Raw genomic sequence first — 24,997 nt, 5'->3', positions numbered from 1 at the left:
GAGACCTGAGTTCAATTCCAGGCAGAGGGCCAAACCTTGGGCAAGTTTCCTTACTCCACACAGAGCCTAATAATAATCTCTCCAAACAAACAATAATAAATTGGTCACTTTCAATCTACGACTGTTTGTGGGACATTGCTGTGCGCAATTGGCTGCCGCGTTCGCCCACAAATATACAGTCAATTCACTTTACAGTGTGTTCTGTGAAGCGCTTTGGGACGTCCTCCCGACGTGAAAAGCGCTATATCAAATGCAAGGATTATTATTATTATTATAATTACAGTCACTCAGGTGTAGTGGTGGAGGTGGTGGTGGTGATGGGGGGGTGGGACTACATTTCCCAGGATGCGCTGCGGCGGAGAGAGACTACACCCCCCAGGGTGCCCCGCGCGCCGCCGCCCTCCCCGCGCCTGCGCAGAGCGGGAGCAGCCAGTAGGAGGCGGCCGGCGCACAAGATGGCGGAGGCGTGGGGGCAGAGATGCGGCTCCATTTAAATAGGAGAAGCCGGCAGTGCGGAGCGGGAGAGAGGGTCACTCGCGGCCGGCGGCGAGAATAGCGAGGGAGCAAAGGGAGGAGGAGGCGGAGAAAGGAAGGAGAGAGAGAGTGAGAGTGAGAGAGGGGGAAAGGGAGGAAGGAGCCGAGTCAATGGCCGGTGTCTCGGGTCGCGGCTGAACTTGTTGGCGCAGTTTATCCGGAGTTGGCGGTTGGCGGCCCTGAGCTGAGGCTGAGGCTGAGGTGAAGGGTGTCGGTTGGTGTCGGTGCTGTTGGTTGAGAGGCTGTGGTTTGGTTGAGCCCTCCCCCCCCCCTCTCCCTCTCCCGCCTCTCTCCCTCACCTCCTCTCCTGACAGCACAGATGATGAAGATTAAGCAGAACCAGACGCGCACCTACGACGGTGAGGGCTTCAAGAAGCGCGCGGCGTGTCTGTGCTTCAAGGACGAGAGCGAGGAGGAGGTAAGCGAGGCCCCCCCGGCCCCCCCGGCCCGGCCCGCCCAGGCCCCTCCGCCCCGCTCACAGCACCTTCTCCCGGTCACTGTCACCACCCCCCCCCGGGGCTGGTCCTGGGTCAGGGCTGACTGCAGTGTCTGCTCTCTCTCTCTCTCTCTCCTCCTCTCTCGCCCTCATCCCCCCCTCTCCTCCCCCGCTTCCCCCCTCCTCTTCCTTCTCCCTCCCTCTCCCCTTCTCATTCTCCCTTTCTCTCGCTCCTCTTTGCCCCTCATTCCCCCCCACTCCCTCCCTTCTACTTCTCCCTCTCTCTCTCTTCTTCTTCTCTCACTCTCTCCTTCCTCATTCTCTCTCTCTCTGCTTCTCTCCCCCCACCCCGGGCTGGTCCTGGGTCAGGGCTGCCTGCAGTGTCCCTTGTTTCTCTCTCCTCCCTCTCTCCAGTTTGGAACATGACATGGGGAACTAAATGGACCTTGGTCTTCTTTCTTCTAGCAATTCTTAAGTTCCCCCTTTTCTCTCTTTCCCCCCCTCTCCCTCTTCTCCCCCTCCCTCTCTCTCATTCAAGCTCCGGCTTTAGGCAATGATGTTTTAGATGTAAAAGACGCTGCGATCCTTGGGAGCAGCAGCTTAAGCTGTTGAGTGTTAAGTTTGTGAAACTGATCTGCCAATGTCTTATAATAAAGACGTCTCAAAGCGCTTCACACAACGATTGCAAAGTGAATAGACTTTGTATTTTGTCTTTACGTGCTGCAGGATTCCTTGCCCGCGAAGTATTTAAGTGACAGACGAGTTCCTGCTGGTTGTGGTTCAGAGAGATTTTTTTGAATCACAGAAAGTAGTCAGCTTTGTGTGCACGTGTGACATTTTTAAAAATTTATTTTCCCGCAGGCCACCAAATAGTGAGGCTTAATATTCTCTCCATCTCAGAAGGGTGTTTGCTTGCAATGTGGATCACCGGGGTTTGCAAAGCACTCTGTACGAGAGGCTTGAAACTGTTTTAACTTAAAAGAAAAAGGGATGAGTCTTGTTCGAACATGTCAAAAGTTTTCTTTTGTTGACTTTTATTCGCCAGATCAGGTTTGAAACTAGAGTGGTCGAATATGTTACATGATTGATTACATGTAGAGAATATACACACAGTGCCGGGGTTAGAGTAGATCAAATACAAGGCTGGATTTGGAGGAGACAATTTTTAAACAAATGTAAGATGATAACAACCAGAGAGGAAAATAAGCATTTGGGAATAAGGTAAACTATAGATGCTGTATAAGGTAAACAGGACGCAAGAGCAAAGAGCAGTAAACAATGCAGCTTTGAGGGTTGATAGCTGATGTTAGTAACCAGGAAAGGGTTTTGAGGTCTTGAGCTGGACCTTGAAGGGGGAAGGGATGAGGCGAAGGGACTCCGAGATGGAGTTCCATAGTGTGGGGGCAGAAAAGCTGAATAATGGGGTGAGCAGGATGGGGGATACAAAACAGGAGGGTGCTTGCTGAGCAGAGGGAACGGGTTGTTAGGGTTTTAGAAGGTCACAAGTACATTGGAATTTACAGTCTATGTAGATTGCTATCAGCGTCTGAGGTGTGGAGATGGTAGCCAAGCAGGAGAGCCTCTGTCTTGTCGACATTCAACTGGAGAAAGTTAGCTCTCATCCAGGACAGTATTGATCTTCAACAAGGCAATCAGTCAGGACAGCAGTGGTCCTGGAATCGAGGGCAGGGGCAGAGAGATAGAGTTGGGTGTCATCCACATGCATGTGGGAGTTCACCCCGTGCCTGTGGATGACATTGCCGAGTGGGAACATGTAGATATGGCAAGGAGCATTGAGGGACTCCACACATGGTGTGAGCAGGAGAAGCTGTTGGCAGATGTTGCTGGACGGACCTGGCTAGTTATCTGGGTGGATGTGCATTGGCGTGTGATTTATGACGTCTTGATAGTGAAGTGCTGACGAGCCAACGCAAATGAGAGCTGCCTGTTGTAAGGCAGGTTGGAATTTTATGGGCTCCCAACTGTTGCCTTTTACTGTGCTTGTATTTATATGGTGCCTTTCATATCAAGTAATGTTTCATAGTGCTTCACAGAGATGGTACTGAGTAGGCAGGTGAGTGTACACAGGGATCAGAGGTAGATTTTTAGGTGGCTTTAAAAGACCAATAGAGGGGAGAGGGGGCGAAGCAGTGTGATTTAACATGGATTTAACATGGATCAAAGAGCATAATCAAGAGAGTGAAAGGTTAGCCACCAATTGTGGGGCATTGAGGGTGAGGCAGATGGGTTCTGGGATAATAATAAGAAAATACAAGTCCACACACTCATTCATATGATATGAGTGCACAGTCAAGTCCTGGATGAGGACAAATTTCCTACAGTTGAATGTGAACAAGTCTGAGGCCCTCCCGGTTGGCGCGCGCCAGCGCCTCAGTAACTCAGGCTCTGGGAGCATCACCCTCCATGGTTGCACACTTCAACTCACCGCCAGCAGGAACCTCGGTGTTTTGTTCGACCCTCAACTGTCACTTCTTCCCCACATTCAAGCCATGACCCGCTCTGCCTTCCCTCACCTCTGTAACATCGCCCGACTCCGCCACTACCTCACCCCTCAGGCGCTGAAACTCTTGTTCATGCCTTCATCACCTCCAGACTCGACTATGTAAACTGCTTGTCCGCCTTCCCAACTCCTCCCTCCACAGCTGCAGATAATCCAGAACTCTGCAGCCCGTGTCCTCTCCCGCACCAAACTCCGTGACCCCATCTCCCCACTCTCGCCCGACTCCATTGGCTCCCTATCCTTCAGAGGATCCAGTTCAAGATCCTGGTACTCACCTACAAAGCCCTCCATGGCCTCGCCCCACCCTACCTCTGTGACCTCCTAACCCTCTACCAACCCACCCGTTCACTTCGCTCAGCCGCTCCGACTGCTCCACGTCCCCCGACCCACCCGCCCCACCATTGGCGGGAGAGCCTTCAGACACTCTGCCCCCGACCTCTGGAATTCCATCCCCCAGTCACTCCGCCTCACCCTCTCCTTAGTCTCCTTCAAGTCCCTTCTCAAGACCCTCCTCTTCGACAATGCCATCGGCCACCCGCCTTCCCCCCCTTCCCCTTCTGACCCCCACTCGGTTCTGAAATGCTGCACACTGTCCAACGCCTTGGGAAATCCTCCCGACGTGAAAGGCGCTATACCCATGTAATCTTGTTGTTGTTGCATAGAATAGGTTATAGTGAACCTGGACAAGGTGGAACCAAGAAAAAATATCAAAGAGGTGTTTCAGTTGTTTGGATAATTAATAATAATCCTTGCATTTGATATAGCGCCTCAAAGCGTTTCACAGAATATACAGCAAAGTGTATTTTTGGGACAAAATGCGGCAGCCAATAGTTTATCGTATTCGCCTCGGTCTGAATGTTCACCTTTCCAAAAAGGTGTTTCAGTTTGGATAAATAATAATAATCCTTGCATTTGATATAGCACCTTATAACGATGTTGAGATGCCTCAGAGCACTTTATAGGATACACTGTAAACTGAATTGACTGTATATTTTATTGGGATGAAGTTCCAGAGGTTGGGGATGGAAAAGCTGAAGGCCCAACTGTCGATGGATAAAACCGTTTTAAATTAAGTTTTTCAAACACGAGAGATCATACAAATATGACACAACAATGTTCTATGGGATAAGATAAGAACAGAATAAACAGATGGTTGTACACATCAACCATCATAATTTTCAGTAAAATTTACTGAGTTAAATATAGTTTACACCAAAAAGCTAAGAATTTTACTGGGACTTGTATGCTATGATTACTCCTGTATATCTTGTGTGTCAGCCAGGCTCACATGGTAGCACTCTTGCCTCTGAATCAGAAGGCCACGGGTTCCAGCCCTATGTTGGGATTTGGAGCTTGTGTAGTCTAGATTGATAAGGCAATGCAGTGCTGGCAGTGTGCTGACTAAGCTAACTCCCTGTCGCTGGACATCCCAACTCTTCCCTCCACAAGCTGCAGATTATTCAGCACTCGGCAGCTCATGCCTTCTTCTGTACCAGGCTCTGTGACACTACCACCCTTGCCCACACCCACTGGCTCCCCGTCCCCCAGAGAATTCAGTTTAAAATCTTTGCCTTAAAGGCGCTCCACGGCCTTGTTTCTCCCTACCTCTGTGACCTATTAACACCATTCCAACCTGTCTGCTCCTTCCCCTTGGTAGGCACTGGTCTAGTCCATGCCCCCCTCCCTGCCTGACCCACCATTGGGGGTCAGGCCTTCAGCTTTTCTAGCCCCACCCTCTGGAGCTCCATCCCGGAATCCCTCCACCATGCTTCTTCCCTTGCCTCCTTCAAAGCCCTTCTCAAGACCTTCCTCTTTCACCTCACCTTCAAGCAATTTGTAAGAAAGAGATAGGTTTAGATTGATTCAAGAGTTTTCCATCAGTTTGCAAGTCCAAAGGTTTACGTATAAGAGTATATCACATCAAAACCCGATAGTGCTACCACTTAAAATGAATTTGCCCAATCTGATAGTGGCTCGGTGAGTAAACTTGTTGGGTGTTGTAGGTTAAAGTTTAAAATCATCGGTAATGTGTTAGGCTGACTAGAAATGTTGAAGGCAGGCAGCATACAGTCAAGGAATTCACATTTAGTTTACTTTTATCTGAATTATGTACTTGTTCACTCTGCCCCCAACCTCTGGAATTCCATGCCCCCGTCACTCCGCCTCGCCCCCTCCTTAGCCTCCTTTAAGTCCCGCCTCAAAACCCTCCTCTTCGACCATGCCATCAGCCTCTTCCCCTTCCGACCCCAGCTCGGGTCTGAAATGCTGTCACTGTCCAGCGCCTTGGGATGTCCTCCCGCCGTGAAAGGCGCTGTACCCGTGTAATCTTGTTGTTGTTCAGATGAAGTTACCATAACTTATAATGGAAGCTATGGCCCTTGAATAAAAATAATAATATAAAAATATAAAAATATTTTATTTTTAACAATAATAATTTGGTCACTCAATCCGTGACTGTTTGTAGGATTTCTGTGAACAATTGGCTGCTGGGTTTCGCCCCAAAAATAGTCCATATTACAGTATATTCTCTAAAGTGCTTTGAGACTTCTCAACAACCTGATCAGGCGCTGTATCAAACGCAAGGATTATTATTACGAGTTAAGTAGATGCATCCACCTCGTCCAGTCCCAAAGCCACTGCCATCTCCCTTGTTGGTGGAATGCCATTGCCAGCTGCAGCTTGAGATCGCAACAAAGAACATATAATCATGAACTTGACACTGAGTGTTGCTGGGGGGCCACGTAAGGACGTGAGAAATTATTGTGATAGGAAGGAAGCCAGATTTCCTGTAAGCCAGTTGATACTTCAGCGAGAAATAGTGATTTCTCCATTTCAAATACGTGGTCCGGGAGGGCAGACATTTACCCACCAGAATAGGGTTGGGTTCTCGTGCCGGTTCAAGAGGGAACTCAATGTACCACACGCTCTGACTTTTTACACGGAGATGCAGACATGATAATCTCAACATATAATCTTGCAGCACAGAAGGAGGCCATTCGGTTCATTGTGTCTGTGCTGGCTCTTTGAAAGAGCTACCAACTAGTCCCCCCCGACCCCATTCTTTCCCCATAGCCCCACAAATTTTTCCTTTTCAAGTACCGATTGGATACCCTTTTGAAAGTTATTATTGAATCGATTTCCACCACCTTTTCAGGCGGTGCATTCCAGGTTGTAACAGCTCACTGAGTTAAGAAAAAAATTCTCCTTGCCTCCCTTCTGGTTCTTTTGCCAATTATCTTATTTCTGTGTCCTCTAGTTACCGACCCACCTGCCAGTGGAAAGAGTTTCTCCTTATCGAAACTCCTCATAATTTTGAACACCTCTATTAAATCTCCTCTCAACCTTCACTAATCTAAGAACAATCCCAGCTTCTCTAGTCTCCTCTCTCTACATAACTGAAGTCTCCCATCTCTGGAAGCATTCTTGTAAGTCGCCTTTGCACCCTCTCCGAGGCCTTGACAACTTTGCTAAAGCGTGTGGTGCCGAGAATTTCAAGAGTTATACAAGAAAATTGTGCAAATGCCCGATGTTACACTGTTTAGATTATGTTTTTTTGTCTTCAGAGGTGCTGTAATGGTTACAGAGGAGGCTGAGAGTCAGTAAGGAACTTTAGAATGGGAATGGATTAACTGTCGGTTTGTTTTAGTCACTGAAGTGTATGTTATATAGCTCACACAGGGGTATTGTAGAGCTGATTTATAATGGGGGGAAATGGATAAATCAGTCTCCTTGGTTTATGTTCTGTATTCTGAGGCGTTAAGGTGGCTTTCTGTCAAGTCTTTCCCTTTGATAAGTGAAGTTCTAGAGTACAGTATTATGTGGTCGATGAAGCATTCAAATACAGTCTGACCCTAATGGTTAATATCTCCAGTTTCCCAGTGGTTAAAGCTAGATGTTTCTGCACAAATGCTTTCTGCACAATGAGAAATGCAGCTAAGACTGGGTAAAGTGGACATTGTTTAAAATTCCAGAGATAAAACCTCCACGTTTGTCTGTAAACTTACCAGTTTTAAAACCTGGGTAATGGTGCTTTTGGATTTCTCATTAAAAGTTGCCCAATGTGGTTTGGACTGAAATACAAATTTTATTTAGGTATAAGTACAAATTTTCTGAATTCTGTGCTTTTAGTAACAGCACTGTTCAATGCTGTGTTTAGCCTAAGCCTCTGCTGCATGAAGAGGGTTAGTCCAGTGTGGGCCCTGCTCATTAAGTGTCACTCTAAGAGCAGGTTTCACTTTAATTTTTGAAATGCCTTTCATTCTGTTTTTCACTCTATGCATGTGGGTAGTCATTGTTGCCGTCCCGTATTTAACTTGATGATATGGTCTGTTTCAGTAGTTGGCATGTTGGTGGTGTAATGCACAGAACCAGAAACTTGGCGCTTTTAATGACTACCCTTATTCCTAAATCCCAATGGAGAAGACTGAACTGTGTCTGAATGTCTGGCAGCTTTACCTGGTTTCTCCTTGGAACATAGGAGCAGGAGGAGGCCATTCAGCCCCTCGAGCCTGTTCCGACATTCTGTGAAATCGTGGCTGATCTGTACCTCAACTCCAATTACTCGCCTTTGCTCCATATCCCTTAATAACCTGACCTAACAATCATCTGCCTATAGGGTTGTACATCCAAGGGGTTGTATAATGGGTGATTTATGATTTTTGGAAAAGGAATAGAGTGGGAAAGAAAACATAACTCTTGCGGTTCCCTGAATTCACAGAAAAAAATCCAGGAAAAGTGATTTGAGGGTAAACTGTATAATCATGAGCATAAATTGTGGAGATCAGAAGATTTTCACCAGTTTGGATGTGCAGTGCCAGACCTTGCCCAAGGCAATGAGGGAAAAGTCACAGATCTATAAATAGTAGATCTATCAATGAGAGCCTTCAAATGTCTTTAATTTAGATATTGTAGGATTAATAGTAGGCTATAGTACTATAAAACAGGAAGGGACTGGTGTGAATGCAATATTTGATGTCTGTGAACTGATGTATTACATCTTTGATGTTCACTTATGTCCCTGTTCTGTATTCTAAATATAATGGTAGCATAGTTTATTGTTCTGAAAGAATGATTTCATATTGGCTATATTTTGCTTGAGAGATCTTGAGTAAAGGTTTGTCAAAATTGTTCAAAGTTAGCACTTTTCCCTGTTTGGGAGTAAAATATATTTTTCACAGTTGCTACCTTTGTACTTTGAAATATTCAATATGACCAAAATATCTGATTTTTCTTCTGTTCTTTGCCCCATTCCTAAAATCTCAATATTTTTTGCGTTCATTAGTTTAGGAGGCTACAATGCTGATTAGATCAGGTTTCTGAAATAACTAATCTGTGGAGTTTATTAAGGCTTTGATTTATTTTGAGCTATTTGTACAACAGCATTGATAAGTGGAGTGGTTGAAAATGTATCTGCAGGAATGGATGTAGAACTATAAAGTGTATGCTTTAACTGGTGTATGAGTAAGACTTTATGACATGACATGCTACAGTTGTCATAATAATTGATATAGCGCCTTATCACATCTGCAAGACGTCTCAAAACACTTCAAGGAATATACTGTAAAGTGTAGTGACTGTATATTTTGTGGGGTTTAAATTTTTTCCCTAGTTCTTAAAGTCAAACGAGTTCAGGGAAACCTTTACATATTAATGTGTTGTGATTTCAAAATAAATCCTATTCAGAAATGTTGCAGAATTTTATCGAAACTTACCTTTGCTTGAATTTGTAGAGTGGAAAATTCCTACTTTTTTTAAACAAAAAGAAAACTACAAATGTTGGAACAAAACATACTCGCATACACTGGCAAAGCTTGGTAGTTCAATCAGTTGTGAAAGAGAACAATAGGGTCGTGGACCTTCATCAGAACTACATTTGTTTTATGTATTGTGGCGTCCTGTAGCATGTGGGTTTGAGCACTCGCCCCACAAACGACGGGACCCAGGTTTGATTCCCAGGCAAGGTGAAACATTAGGCAAACCACACACGCCTGTTTACTAGTAGTAAGTAGAAACCAGGTTGCTAGTCAATTGATGGATCTCTTTCCGGGGGTAATAATCCCTTCCAAGATACAATTGTAAAAATAATAATTTGGTCACTCAATCCACAGCTGTTTGTAGGACGCTGCTGTGTCCAATTGGCTGCCACATTTTGCCCACAAAATATACAGTCCATTCATTTTACAGTATCTTCTGTGATGTGCTTTGAGACGTCTCGAAGATGTGGGAAGACGCTATATCAAATGCAAGGATTACTTTTATTATAGGGAGAGCATTTTTCATGGAAATGCAACAGGAAAGGCAAGTTTGATGAATCCTCTAGCCGTGCTTGAAGACATCTAGCAGAATCTACCCCACCATTTAAAACTAATTAACTGTCAACGGATTATACGGTGACATTTTGTACTTTACTGCTAATCCAGTTTTACAGAATAGCTTTCCTATTTAATTAATAAACAAAAGGCAAAATACTGTAGATGATGGAAATTTGGAATGAACAGAAGTGGCTGGGAACACTCAGTAGGTCAGGCAGCATCTATGGAGAGAGGAAAGTGGGTCAGCATTTCAGGTCGATGACCTTTTCTCAGTTCTTTTTTATTTCCTATTTAATTGTTTTGCAATAATCATACCTAAAGGGGTTGCGCTTGTGAGATTTTCTCGTAAACCCTGTAGAAGTTTTAAAAATCTTTCCTGTTCTTGGGCGGGTGCCCTTCTGGACGGATGCATTGGTTATCTGAAAAAAACAGCATGGATAAAGTGAAGACCATTCAAACCAGAGAGATATCAGAAATCCATACAATCACCACTTGAAAGGAATTGTCATTCTTGGGTTTTAAATGAAGAGAAAAAATGTTGCTGTCTCCCAATACTTGGTTCAGAGGGCGGTTCTATCTAGAACTGATAGCTGCATGAGGAATGCCCTGAGGTCATTGATTACATTCCTTTTCATTTGGTTTACATATCTTAAGGACGGTGAGTGCTTAATAGAGCTTGATGCTGAGCCATTGGGGCTGTGTTTTGTGAATGAATGCTTATAGCTTCTATTGCTATTGGTGTTTTACATTTAGTCACCATATTCACTATAACAGCAAATTAATTATACTGCAAAAATGACAGTACTTACTTTTACTTAAATAATACTTTTCATGCAAATATTATTTTGAGCAAAAATATGTGGATTTTCAGGACGGGCAAGATATTGTTTTTTTGTGCATTTCCAATTTAATCCTTGCATTTGAATAATCCTTGCATTTGATATAGCGCCTTACCATGTCATTGAGACGTCTCAAAGTGCTTCGCAGAATAGATTGTAAAGTGGATTGACTGTATATTTTGATGGCAAATTTAACAGTCTTGTAGTGAATTTAACAATCAAGAAGTGATTGCGTAATGTCACCATCGAGGTCCTGACAAAAATGGTTCAAAAGTATTGTTTTCAATAAAGCCAGGGCATACAAAGTAGGTAGCTGGCCTGCATGTTGTTAACTGGGGAAGAACAATGACCACAGTAATATTAGTAAAGAGAGAGAGTTCACCCTCCAATCCAGATGAGGGGAAATGTCCATTACCGGGTGGTATGCATATGTGAGACTCCCTTGTTTGAATGTTTTTAAGGTTGGTGATGGGTTTTAGCACGTGTCAGACACCCAGCTGATCAACCCAAAATATTAAAGGTGGGAAGATTTTAATTTATTGGTGTGTTACTGCAACTGCTATTGTATACGGTGACTCTGTTTAATGATTAAACAGAAGAAGCAAATCAAGAATTGTACTTTACACCTTTTGTATATCACTGTTTTATAATTAGCACCACCTTTGGACCCCAAAGTGAAAGACATCTGTCAGTGAAAACTCCATCCAAACAGTACTATATCAAGATTAAATCAACAGAATTTGTTTAGGAGATTGAACTCCAAAAATTCTTTTTGCAGTACACTTACCACAGTGGTTTGCGGTGAGACCTGAGGAAGCATAACAATTAGCTTTTCTATATATTAAAAAAAACTCTGCTGTAATACTTGGTCCCATCATCTGATATTTTGCATTTTTTCTTAAAGTAATTACTGTAATCGTAAAAAAAAGTTCAAACAAGACTACGGTAAAACTCTTATTATAAATTGTATAAACGCCTAAGACGTTCTATATCATTTTGTTACTTCCAGACTATTACATTTTCCTATTACAGCATCAAGTAAATCTTTCATATTGAAGAAAGCAGTGCCTGACTTTGACCAACCTTCCTGGTAACCAATTCCAGCTGTTGAACACACTCTGTGTACAAATGTACTCTTGATGTCTGCCTTAAACATTCCCTTCACAACTCTAACCCTGTGGGTCTTGCCCCGTTGCCTCAACATATCTGACAATATTATTGTTGGTTTATGTTCGCTCTCATGTTACATTTGGATTGTATGGTAGAGATCCGAGACCAGATTGTTTGCTCAACCTTCCACGTCACAGCTAAAGAATTGTGTGGTGCAGGGAACTAAAAATAGTTCATTATGCAGTGAAAATATCTATCCTTGTCATGGAAATAACTTCAAAATGTTTTAAAAGCTTTTTTTTATTTTGCCTTGTTCAGTACCAGTCACGGTGTACAAAAACAATTGTTTAAAAAGAAAAATAATAATCCTTGCATTTGATATAGAGTCTTATCAGTCATTGAGACGTCTCAAAGCGCTTCACAGAATATACCGTAAAGTGGGTATACTTGTCCCTCGTACGCTCTGCTCCACCATTGGTGGCTGTGCTTTGAGCCACTGGCCCCCGAAACTTTGAAACCCTTAAATTTAAATGAACTGCAGGATCTGACTTTGTGGTTCAAATTGGCCACAAACTCAGACCTCCATTTTGACTATGCGAGGCACTGAAGTAAAGGGAAAATGTACTTTCTTTTAAAAAGTAACGGTTGCCTTTCAAAAGTACCCTTTTTAAGTTCAAAGTTAGTTCTGCATTTCTTTCTTCTATATTTGACTGTTTGAATACTTTCCTTGAAGGTCCAGCAGATGTCACATTGATATCCAATTTAAACAAAGCAAAACCAACCAATAAATAACACATGGACAGCAATAAATACTGCATCACCACAGGCATTGTCTGATGTTCTGTTTAATACAGTGGCAGGTGTTCCTAGGGGGAAGATAATTTTTTTTTGTAGTTGGTGTTGCGTAAAATACTATATTTGTGCTAAATTGTCAACTTAGACTTGAAAGAAGCACTCTCTCGTTATCTCTGCCATAGTTTTAAGATGTGTATACAGTGGGTTAATGTATAATTAATTCCTTATTTCAGTGTGAATGTAAATTGAGAGGTTCTACTGGGGTCCTGGCCAGCAATCCACCAGATAAATTGGTCATTCTCCTCAGGCCTGTCTTTTGTTTGGTGAGCTGGGTACCTGACACGCATGGAACTCAATCACCATGTTTGCTGAACATTTGAGAGTTCCACATGTGTATGGAAATTTCATCTAGTTTGAAATAGAATGTGTGCATTATCTCCCTGGAGGATTGCATCGTGATCACCTAATCCCAGAAAATATTAGGTATAGGTTGGTAAGAACCAAGGCTTGTGGGCCCTAAACTGTGTGTCATGGGGAGGGTTTACTGCTTGGAGTTTGACCAACTAAAAATGCACAGCTTGCCATTGCATTGTCTGGCAAGCTTCCCCCTGCTTGTAAAGCTGGGAATACCCTACCCACCAGGGCTTTTGAGTTCCAGGGTTACCAGGAGCCGAGTTGGAAGAATCCCAGCCCTCAGTGACTGCTCTCTTCTTCCAATTCCTGCCGGTGATTTGGGCTGGCTGCTTGTGGCACCTCACACCTCACAAAGTTATATTCATAAAAGTAGAGAGTGGTGTGTAGAAATCTCTCATTCCAATATATATTAAAAAAATAGCAATGATCTCAAGGCTTCTGCTTATTTTGAGATGCTCTATACATCCTCTCCACTCATAACATCCTTTCTGCATCCTTTCCACATGAAGATGTTCTGTTCCTATTTAAGCTAGGTTTCTATCTAGGGGCATAAATGAACCTATATTTAGTGACTTTTACATATGTATTTTTGTAATTAATTAGCACTTTATTTTTGTAATCAAAATAATTACACCAAAGGCTGGGGATGTGGCTAAATACAGGATCAAATGTCCGGCCTTTTTCTCAGTTCCCTAGCATTGATTAGGAATATTTTTTTACATTCTAAAGTTTTGAGTTATTAATAATAATCCTTGCAGTTGATATTGCACCTTATCACATCTTCACAAAGCACTTCATCGAATATACTGTGAAGTGACTATATTTTGTGGGCGAAAGATGGCAGCCAATTGCACACAGCAGCGTCCCACAAACAGTCATGGATTGGGTGACCAAATCATTAATTTTTTTAAATTTATTTTTGTTTTGAAGGAAATATTAACCCTGGAAATAATAGGGTGATAATTAGGGTGAGTGCTCTAACCAGTACTCTACAGGACTCCTTAAGTTGAAATGAAAGTTAAATGAAGAAGGGAATCCTAAGCAAAACACAGAATTTGTGTTGAGTGGATGATCTGGAGAAAGAACTGTGCTGTGTTTGAGAGAAAATGTCAGGGTGAACTATCAAGTTTATCACAACTAGTATGTTTTTCTCACAGGAAACTAGATAGCCATGAACATGCTACGGGTATTAGTATTGGGTGTCCTTGTCTGCTATAAAGTTTCAAGCCATAATTCAGTCATGGACTCATTAGGAATCTTCTACGTTCTATGGGCTACTCTACAAACTTCGCTTGGAATTGCCTCAGTCAGCTTTTCTGCAGTAGGAAGGCCATTGAAATTACTTTCTGCTTCCATAGTCCACTTCCTCATTGGTATTCCAAGTATGTTGCCTTGGCATTATTCTAATTGCCAATAATGTGCATTTACATGTAGTCTGAACTCCACTAATCTATTACCTTCCCTGTCAATTGCTTTAACTGGACATGCCTTCAAGACGCTCTGGGCTGACAGAGCCAATCCACAGCTCCTTCACAATAGCCTGAGCTCTCTATTCTCATTTCACCTCTCATCTGTTCTGTACTAAAATTTCGATGTGAATTTAAAAACTTTGAGCAAAAAACAAAGTTAAGTATGGAGAGTCTCCATTTGAGTCAAAATGGAACTGCACACATTAATAGACAGAACAAGTAGGGAGAGGAAGTTTCTCTGTAAATAGTCATCAGAGGACATGGTGGAAGAAATACGTTGTCAGCGAGATTGCTAATTACCAGTTTAGAGCTTTGCTGTTGTAAATAATTGCCGGGACAAAATTAGATGTCTAGATTATGTTCATTCCGCCTAGTTTGGATTTGTATTAGTGTATCACAAACTGGGGTAGGAGTGTACTATATACACTAGACACAAGTTTGAAATGAGATTACTATTGTATTCATGTATTACAAGAGTTCATTGTTGGCTCAAAAGTATGGGCTTGATGCCTAGGTTTTCTTACTCTATAAGCAGTTTAGATTTATTGTAGAAGTCTTGAACTTTGGGAATAGCCGTTGAAGGTCATCTTAACATAAAATGGTCCTAAAACATTGGTTCAAAGGGACTTTCTGTGGGTTGATAAAGATCAAAAGCAAAAGTTGACTGGTATGAAGACGGTCAAGTTTCAACCGTCAGAAATTGCATTTCACCAGTAAAATTCTGTCCGCTGAATGACCATTTCTGCTCTCGGCATTCAGACAGGGTATACAGAAGGTTTATGATATGGCAGATATTAGATACATGCATACGAGATCCATATTCCTAAAGTATTTGGGTATTAATAAGTAGAGACTCAGTAACAATACAATTCCTTTGAACCTGATCTCGCCCCCAGATCAGAATCCCTATTTGAATTCACTGAAATAACAATGTGCGGTTGGTTCCGCGGGCTACAGAAGGTAAAATCAGTCTGGCGTTTCCAGTGTTTGTCTTGAGTGCGGATAGGCACTAGCCATTCCTTTCCCTGACCTGGACCCTGCTATGCAGCTGTTTCAGTAATAAGAAGTAAAGGAAGCTCGATTCAGAACTGTTTGTCCAGAGTAGGAATTAGAGAATGACTCCTGCCCTTTTTATTTGCATTATAAATAAGAGCTGTCTCCCTTGTCGATAGTTGTTCCCAATATTGCAGAGCAGCACATTAAGAGATTAATTAGACGATTGGCAGATCGCTCCCCCAGGGTAATAATCCCTTCAAATAAATAATAATAATTTGTTCACTCAATCCACAACGGTTTGTGGGACATTGTTGTGAGCAATTGGCTGCCGCATTTCATCAAAGAATATACAGTCAATTCACTTAGCAGTATATTTTGAAGTGTCTCAAGTATGTGATAAGATGCTGTGTCAAATGCAAGGATTATTATTGTTATTCTTAAATCAAAAATTCCCTTTTGAGCATGTAATCTCTATCACGGACAGAACTCTTTGATGGGATGTTTTCTGTTGTGTGTTCACAGAAGGTTTTGCAAATATGCTACAAATTAGGATTCAGCTGTAACTCTCACCTGTAATGGAATGCGTTTGTGAATTGTTTGTTTTTCTAGAATTTTGAAGAAATTTTCCAAAGGCCGCCAGGATCCTATGGGAAGCAGCTTCAGGCAACCATTTCTTGCTGTTACCTGGAAAAGATCATTTACTAACCTACTGATAAAATAAATAATAATAATAATTTGGTCACTCAGTCCATGGGTGGTTGTGGGATAATGCTGTGCGCAATTAACTGCTGTGTTTTGCCCACAAAATAACAACGTGATAAGGCACTATATCAGTTGCAAGGATTATTATAAACAAAATGCAAAATACTACAGAAATATGAAACAAAAACAGAAGTGGCCGGGAACACTCAGCAGGTCAGGCCGCATCTATGGAGAAAGGAAAGTGAGTCAACATTTCGGGTCCCCGACCCTTTGTCAGAACTCAAGTGTTCTTGCAAGGACTATTTTTATTACTGCGGCCACTTAGAACCATAGAAACCACTTGTGTATTCTTTTAAATTGCAGAAGAAATATTTGTAGATGGAAACCAGTGATTAAATGAAACCTGTGATTTGAAATAAATTAAAGCTACCAATTACTATTCAGGGCAAAGTCCTGTTTCCACGCATACCATTCCTCAGTAACCGTCGATAGAAAAGGCTGCTGCTGCCTGGAGTGGTTGTCCTATTTTTGTGCATCTTATGACGCTGCAGTACTATGGCACAGCTGGTGAAATGAATACTGCTGTACTATAGGTTGTATTCTATTTCTGTTTAGTCAAGTTAAATATTGCAAGTTGACTTGATTCACTCCTGTTGCTTGATGTGTAAAAGAAAGCTTGGCCAGACAGCGCTCTCAACGGCAAGCTGTGTGGTTTGATCTGGTTAGACTCCAGCAGTTACCCCAACGCACAGTCTGGGCTTCCCCCAAGCCTTGGCTCTTGCCAACCTGTGCCTAATACTCTCTGGAATTAGGTAAACAGGATGTGTCCCTCCGGGAGGGAGAGAGAGAGAGAGAGCGCATTCCAGTCCAACAGTCTCTCTCTGGGATTTCCATGTGTAGGTGGGATGCATAGAAACCTCAGCTTGGTTTGGATTCTCTTAAGCAACGGTGACAGGTTTCCTCGTCAGACACCCGGCTGACGGGCAAAACAGCTCAGTGACAAAGGCACTCTTTGAGGAATGGACAATGGTATCTTATTACTGTAGACCTAAGTGTCAAGTTGTAGCTACAAACTGAATGCAGGTGTCCTGCATTGTAGCATTGTAAACTTAATCATTTCTCCGTTACCCCCACTCTAAATTTCTCACCTCTTACAGCCGAGGTAACCAAACAAGGACTTGTGGCCAACAGATTCTGTTTATTTTATTGTAGCACTATTTCACGGGAGGCTATTTTAACAGGTGTTAAAAATGTAAACTCCAATTGGACCTCCCATTTACCTATTCCCTGCAGAGTGATTTGTATGCTTTGTGCAGATCTTTCTCAGCTCCCTGTGGACTCCTCGTATTAACTTTACAGTAGTTATCTTTCACTGTGATCTTTAATCTGTGAAAACATCACACTGAAAGCTTGCGGGCTGTAGGTGTTGGGGTGTGAGCTGGGCTCATGCTTTTGTATACTTTGGGCTGAAGCCTATCATTGTGCTTGCTTATGAATATATGGAATAAGTCAAGAAATATTCAATCAAGAATGTTTATTTTGTTGGTCAACCATAAAGGTAGGTCACCGCTGGCCTAGGTAATAGGCACAATTCCTATGGCGGGGCTTGAACATTCAGACTCAGGCGAATACTATTAACTGTGCGCAATTGGCTGCCGCAGTTCTCCCAAAATACAGTCAGTTCACTTTGCTGTATATTCTGTGAAACACTTTGAGCCGTCTCAACAATGTGAGAACTGAAACACCTTTTTGATTCTTTTTCTTGGTTTCACCTTGTCCAGGTTCAGTATAACCTATTCTGTGCGCCCATATCATAGATGAATGAGTGTGTTGACTTGTACTTTCTTTTCCCCTCTCAGGTGCTCTTAGTGAGTAGCAGTCGTCACCCAGACCAGTGGATTGTACCAGGGGGAGGAATGGAGCCCGAGGAGGAGCCAGGTGGTGCAGCCGTCAGAGAGGTTTATGAAGAGGTGTTGGATTGTCCCTTTACGTATTCCGTGTCAGATATTAGCCGTGTCTTTTCTTTTTTTCAGTTTTCTTTGCACTTTAAGCTCATTTTTAATTTTAGATTTTTAATTAAGAATTAGAATTCTAATCATCCCTCCACACCCCCCAAAATAATTTAAAAAATGAAAAATGTGGTTTGTGGGACACTGCTGTTCACATTTTGTTTCTCAAAATTCACTTAAAATGGTCAAGGAAAAAAATATTCACTGTAACATTTTTTAAAAAATGATATAAACCCAGTCAAGTGCTCTGGGGTGCTAGCCTGCCTGAAGGGCGCAAGGTGAACACAAGTTGTTTTTGTTATTAATGGAAGGGAGGAAATATTTCCACAAGAAAGGCTCAACTTGACCTTTGTAACCAGTCGCTCACTGAACATCAACAACAGCTTGCTTTTTTTATATATATGGCACCCTTCACGCTGGGTACTGACCCGGAGTGCTTGCTATGGGAAATCTGACTTGGCTTTAAGTACCACAAAATAATTTTTCCAATAGGACACCTTTCTGAGACTTCTCTATTGTTTTTCTTGCCTTCAGTTGCTGTGCCAGCAAGAATGGTTGAGACTTCAGACTTGGCAGGAATTTGTTTGGGGCCTTTGAAACCTTTTGTTCCTTTTTGTTTTTAATCAATATATTGTAGTGTTTGCAATTACTTAGCTTCAAAGAAGGACGAAGCCTTTACTTAAAGTCATGAAATGATGACATTGCATAACCATCTCATGGCCTTTACACTTCTCACACATGCTGCGTTGCATCATTCTTGAAATGCTCATTATGTTAAAGGACGAGATTGCACTTTCCCCCTCTCTCTTCTCTCCTCCACCCACCCCGACTGCCCACACCAAGTGATGTCGCTGCTTAAGTAACGACTGACCTTTTGAGTCATTCAGCATCAGATTTCCTATACAGTGCAAAGCTTTGAAATTCTGAAAGACTTAAAGGAATATCTAAAGATAAGGTTTAGGGTTTACAGAGATTCCACAGATTATGTTAACATAACGACATAATTTACTAAATTACTGCAATGATTTTGAAAAAAATGTTTGTCAGCGGCCTAAACTAAATGATTTAGTTTGAAATTAAACAACTGAGCCAAGTGCCACCATGTCTCTGCCGGTCTGACATTTGGAATCTATAAATGCGTACTGCTGAACCTGTTTGAATGATAGCCATTGAGGTTATTAATAATAATAATAATCCTTGCATTTGATAGTGCCTAATCATGTCTTTGAGACATCTCACAGAGCTTCACAGAATATACGGTAAAGTGAATTGACTTTATTTTGTGTGCAAAAGGCGGCAGCCAATTGCGCACAGCTGCGTACCACAAACAGTCGTAGATTGAGTGACCATATTTTTTTTGAAGGGATTATTACCCCCAAGAAAGTGCTAGGTAAACAACTGTGTGGAGTAGGGAAATTTACCTAATGTTTTGCCTTGCTCCGGAATCAAACCCGGGTACTCCCTCTTGCGAGGCGAGTGCTCTAACCTTTGCACTTCAGAACTGCTCAATGGTTTCTTTATATCAAAATAAAATAAATGCAACAAAATAGGAACTTGTTCAGTATATTACGCAAACATGTTTACACAATACAGTGTTTTATGTGTTTTAGTTGTCTGATAATCAAAGGTGTTCAGTTGACAAAACAGATTTCAAAAATAAGATTTTGTACAGACAAATATATCATAAAAGTAATAGTTGCGTGAACTTCATCTGCATATTTACAATTCATAAAAACTGCCTAAAGGTTTTGAGTTGTGCACTTATAATAATAATCCTTGCATTTGATAAAGCATCTTATCACGTTGTTGAGTCTCAAAGTGCTTCACAGAATGTACTGTAAAGTGAATTGACTGTATTTTGTGGGTGAAACGCGGCAGCCAATTGTACTATACACGAGAACCAGTCAAAATTGTCACATTGTGAAATAGTTAAAATGAGTGATGATGACCATTAACACAATTCTTCAGATTTCACACCTTTTTAGTCTTTGAATAAAACAACCTATCCACTTTGTGATGCTATGCACAATTCCTTTTGTTGTGTGTGAAGATAGATCAACAACAATGTGAATGGGTTCACGAGCACACTGTACTGATTAATGTTGTATGCGGGTGGCTGCCACGATTTAGTGCAGACTGTGTTCCCAGTCTCATTTGAATTGTCTGGAGAGGTGCCAAGTACTAATGCTGATGTCTCAAAATAAGACCTGTCAGTTTACTGGATAGATTGGGGAATTTGTCAAATCTAAATAAATGCCTGTGATCATAATTCCCTCGGAAAACAATTTTAGATTTGCTTTTTAAATCGGTGCTTTATCTGATTGGGGTGTTTAAAATAATAAAAGATTTGATAAGGTAGCTACAGAGAAACTATTTCCAAACTTTATTAAATGTAAGTATTATTATTATGTCAGTGTGTTGACAGCAACTTGGGTAAAGGTGTGCTTGAACAACTAGTAATACAATATTCAGCAATTGCTTTATTTTGATAGTTTTGATTTTGCTTCAGACTAAAATAATAATATTAACTAATAATAGTTCCTCCAAAAAACAATAATAAATTGGTCATTTTCAAACCACGACTGTTTGTGGGGACGCTGCTGTACGCAATTGGCTGCCGCGTTTCGCCCACAAATATACGGTCAATTCACTTTACAGTTTATTCTGTGAAGCGCTTTGAGACATCGAGAAGAAAAGCGCTGTATCAAATGCAAGGATTATTATTAAGTATCAGAAGTGTTGTACAGTATCTTTCACATGGAGATTTGAAGGAATATTTGTTTTTAATTAAATTTATCAACCATAGAAAAGTATTACAGTGTATTCCTGTTAGGAAATAATATCTCAGGATACAGTATATAGTTTGGGACACAAGCAACTGCCAGGATGGTGGAAGGCAAATTGGATGCATCTTGGTGGTCTTTCGCCAGCAAATTCTTATGTTCTTATTTTGTGAAAATTGCTGGCCATCTTAACTGAAAACTGATTCCTTTCAAATATCATAGAATATGGATAATGCATTGTTTGGTTTTTTTACTTTCAGGCGGGTGTCAAAGGGAAGTTGGGAAGATTGCTTGGGATATTTGAGGTGAGTCCTGTTGGTCATATTTAAATATGTAGATTGAATTTTATTGTGAAATATCATCTGTATAAACCAAAACATAAATTAATTGTGGACATTCATTGTGAAACGTGGGCGACCAGCGTTTGTTTATTCAGATTGTCTTAAAGTGTTTGTTTTGGAGTTCAGTTCTAATATTACTATGTTTATGAAGAAATTATACAAAACATTAGAAGATAAATGTGATTCCAAGTACTTATATATGGGGAATGAGACAATTTTGCAGCTGTCCTTATGGGATTGTTTCTGTAACATTGGTTGATTTTCTCCTTGAAGCTAACTAAGTGGTTTCATAGCTGATGCTTCCATCATTTTTCCATGGAATGTCTTTTGCTATTGAGATAAGTTGAACCTCTATTAATCAGGCGAGTATCTAGCAAGTCCACGTGTGAACTAGGTCACCAGCTTCTGTGGGGAGAGAAGAGTTATAGGCATTTGATGGCTTGGGGCAGATTCATGTCAGCAATGTAGGAGTCTCCCAAGAACATGTATGTCAAACAGATAACAATTTTTTTTTATGAAGGTTCATTGGAATCTCCTTCTTTTCATGTAGAACCAAGAGAGAAAACACAGAACATATGTGTATGTACTCACAGTCACAGAAATTTTGGAAGATTGGGAAGATTCGGTTAATATTGGTAAGCTTATTATTGTGTAAATAATCTGTTTACGCAATTGGCAGCAACCTGGCTTCACTACATTTTACAGACAACCATTCTGGACTGTTTCCTAACAAACCGACTAGACATTGTGGAGTCCTGTACCTCAGTGGTTAGAGCACTCGCCTCGCAAGTGAGAGACCTGGGTTTGATTCCCAGCAGGACGAAATGTTGCACAAGTTTTCTTACTCCACACGCCTCTGTTTACCTTGCAGAAAGTAGGAACCCGGTTACCAGTTGATTGGCCGATCGCTTTTCTGGGGGTAATAACTCAGTGAAATTTTTTTTGTTGAAAATTTGTCGCTTCAATCCAGGGACCCTGCTGTGAGCAATTGGCTGCTGTGTTTTGCCCACAAAATATACAATCAATTAACTTTATAATAATAATCTTTGCATTTGATAGAGCGTTTTTCACGTCTCCTAGACATCTCAAAGCGCTTCACAGAATATACTGTAAAGTGAATTGACTGTTTATTTGTGGGCGAAACTCGACAGCCAATTGCGCACAGCAGCGTCCCACAAGCAGTCGTGGATTGAAAATGACCAATTTAAGTATAAGCGCTTTGAGACTTCTTGAAGACGTGATAAGGCGCTATATCAAATGCAATTATTATTATATTGCCATTTGGGTCTTAATTGATAGACAGCTCAGGTGCTCTCCCAGCTGCTAGAACAGGAATCTATAGTAAGGATCATATTTATAAAGTGGCTAACCATAGGGGCAGTACTTGGCGGTTTTAACCAACAGCTAATGCAATTTCCAGTGGGAATTTCCCTTTAATAGAGCGATCAACCTCTGTGTACTCAACAACAACTGGCATTCATATCGCGCCTTTCACACGGGGTAGTATCCTGAAGCACGTGACATTGGCAGAGCCTGACCCCGAGCCTTTGGGTGACCAAAATAGATAGTTTGACTCTTGCTCCCATCCTAGCTATGATAGTGTATTTGTCTGAAGCATGAAAAAAGTCATACTCCCAAGACCAGTTAGGAATTTCTAGCTTTTTCTTTCTCTTCTCCTCCCTCCAACTCCTAGAAAGATTCTCAGTCTAGATGAGTGTCATTTAATTTAGACTACTGGAGTCCCGTAATGTAATGGTTAGAGTGCTTGCCAGGTTCGATTCCCGAGCAGGGCCAAACCTTTGGCATCCTTACTCCATGTGCCTCTGTTTACCAGCAGTAAGAAGGAACCCAGTTGTTAGTCGATTAGCGGATCATTTTCCGGGGATAATAATTCCTTNAAAAATAAATCAATAATTTGGTCACTCATACCTCGGCTGTTTGTAGGACGCTGCTGTGCACAATTGGCTGCCACGTTTCACCCACAAAATGCAGTAAATTCATTCACAATCTATTCTGTGAAGCGCTTTGAGGTGTCTCAACAACATGATAGTGTTATATCAAATGCAGATATTATTATTGTAGATTTATTAATCTGGAAAATATGCTCATCCTCAATGTTTGATAATTGTCTTGGCTGCCAAACCCTGATAAGTTTTCAGTCTTAGCTGAGAGATCATGTGGGACTTTGCTGCGTGTGACTTGGCTACACAGAGTGCAGTCGCTGCATTTTACAGTAAATCCTATGAAACCATTTGAGACGTCTTCCCAACTTGAAAGGGATTATATCAAATGCGAGGATTATTACTTTCCTGCACTCACAGCAATCGCAATGACTGTCAAGCTTTTAGAGTTGAGCCTGGTCAATATTTCAGGTAATGCCTAATCACACTTGCTCTTTCCAGTGAATTATCCTCTAATTCCTCCTCTAGGAGTAATCAACACTTGGTAACAATATCAAGACGACCTTGATTACAGTTCATAAACACATTATTTTTCCCTTTACCTCTATCAGATTCAGTTGTCAAAAATATACGGTCCATCCCTTTAACATTTCTAGAATGTCATAGCATTAAATTTGGACAAAGTGCTTTATACACACAGTGTAATATTAAAATAATAATAATCCTTGCATTTGGTATAGCACTTTTCACATTTTCTAGATGTCTCAAAGTGCTTCACAGAATATACTGTAAAGTGAATTGACTGTATATCTGTGGGTGAAGTGCGAAAGCCAATTGCCCACAGCAGCGTCCCACAAAGAGTTGTGGATTGAAGTGACCAATTTATTATTGTTTTCTTTTCTTGAGGGATTATTATCAGGCGTGTGGAGTAAGGAAATTTACCCAAAGGGTATTGTCAAAGGAGACAGCAGGTGATCTGATCCATTAGTTCAAATGTACTTGTGACCTGCCCAAATTGCTGTTGCCAAATCTCCTTGTCAGCATTCTTCTCCACCATCCCCAATACTATTTGAACCACCTCACATCATTGAGACGTCTCAAAAGTTATTCACAGAATATACTGTAAAGTGAATTGACTGTATATTTTGTGAACGAAACACAGCAGCCAATTGCGCACAGCAGCGTCCCACAAACAGCCGGAGATTGAGGGACCAAATTATTATTTCATTAATTAAATAAACCTAGACGTATCTTTGGCACACTAAATATTCCTTATTGTTGGTGTTAATCAACTTTGTTTCTCATGGTTTTTATACTCTTTCCCCCTCCTCTCCCTTCAGGCAGAAAAAGGGAATGGTTTAAAGTGGAGGATGCTATCAAGGTACTGCAATATCATAAGCCAGTACACGCTCAGTACTTGCAAAAGCTGAAACTGGACTGTTCAAATAGTAACGGCAACTCGATCACAGACGACAAGACTTTGTACGTGACCTCTGCCCAAACTTCAGGGATGTCGTCTGATCTCAGATGAACGGACATTCGCATGTGGCCTTTCTGCTCATTTGCAATCAATTAGGAAAGGACATTTTGCTTTCGGAAGCAGAATGTGTATATTCTAGTCTAGATTCTAATATAGATTGTATATGTATAAATACTTTTGCATGAATACTTGCAGTGTTGATATGAAACATTTTATGATGTAAAATAGTATTGAAAACCAAAGCCATACACTGATTTATTTTAACATTATTTTGTTAAATATGCCTTACTGGCTACTAAATGTGTTAAGACTACATTGTATAAAAGGGTGTATTTAATGCTGTTTGTTTCATCATT

The 24,997-nt window shown here is 41.3% G+C and overlaps 1 protein-coding gene across 1 annotated transcript; it reads left to right on the top strand.

Moving 5' to 3' along the window:
• The first annotated feature begins 452 nt into the window (after positions 1-452).
• Positions 453-24,976, top strand: nudt4 (nudix hydrolase 4). Its single transcript, NM_001292611.1, is given in 5 exon segments — positions 453-952; positions 17,987-18,097; positions 21,180-21,224; positions 21,811-21,895; positions 24,502-24,976. Coding segments are annotated over 5 exon segments (531 nt in total). The 5' UTR covers positions 453-853; the 3' UTR covers positions 24,693-24,976.
• The last annotated feature ends 21 nt before the right edge of the window (positions 24,977-24,997 follow it).

Source organism: Callorhinchus milii, unplaced genomic scaffold (genome assembly GCF_018977255.1).
Source record: "Callorhinchus milii isolate IMCB2004 unplaced genomic scaffold, IMCB_Cmil_1.0 Scaffold5, whole genome shotgun sequence".
In the NCBI taxonomy this organism is placed as follows: domain Eukaryota; kingdom Metazoa; phylum Chordata; class Chondrichthyes; order Chimaeriformes; family Callorhinchidae; genus Callorhinchus; species Callorhinchus milii.
This window is presented reverse-complemented; position numbering and strand designations above follow the sequence as displayed.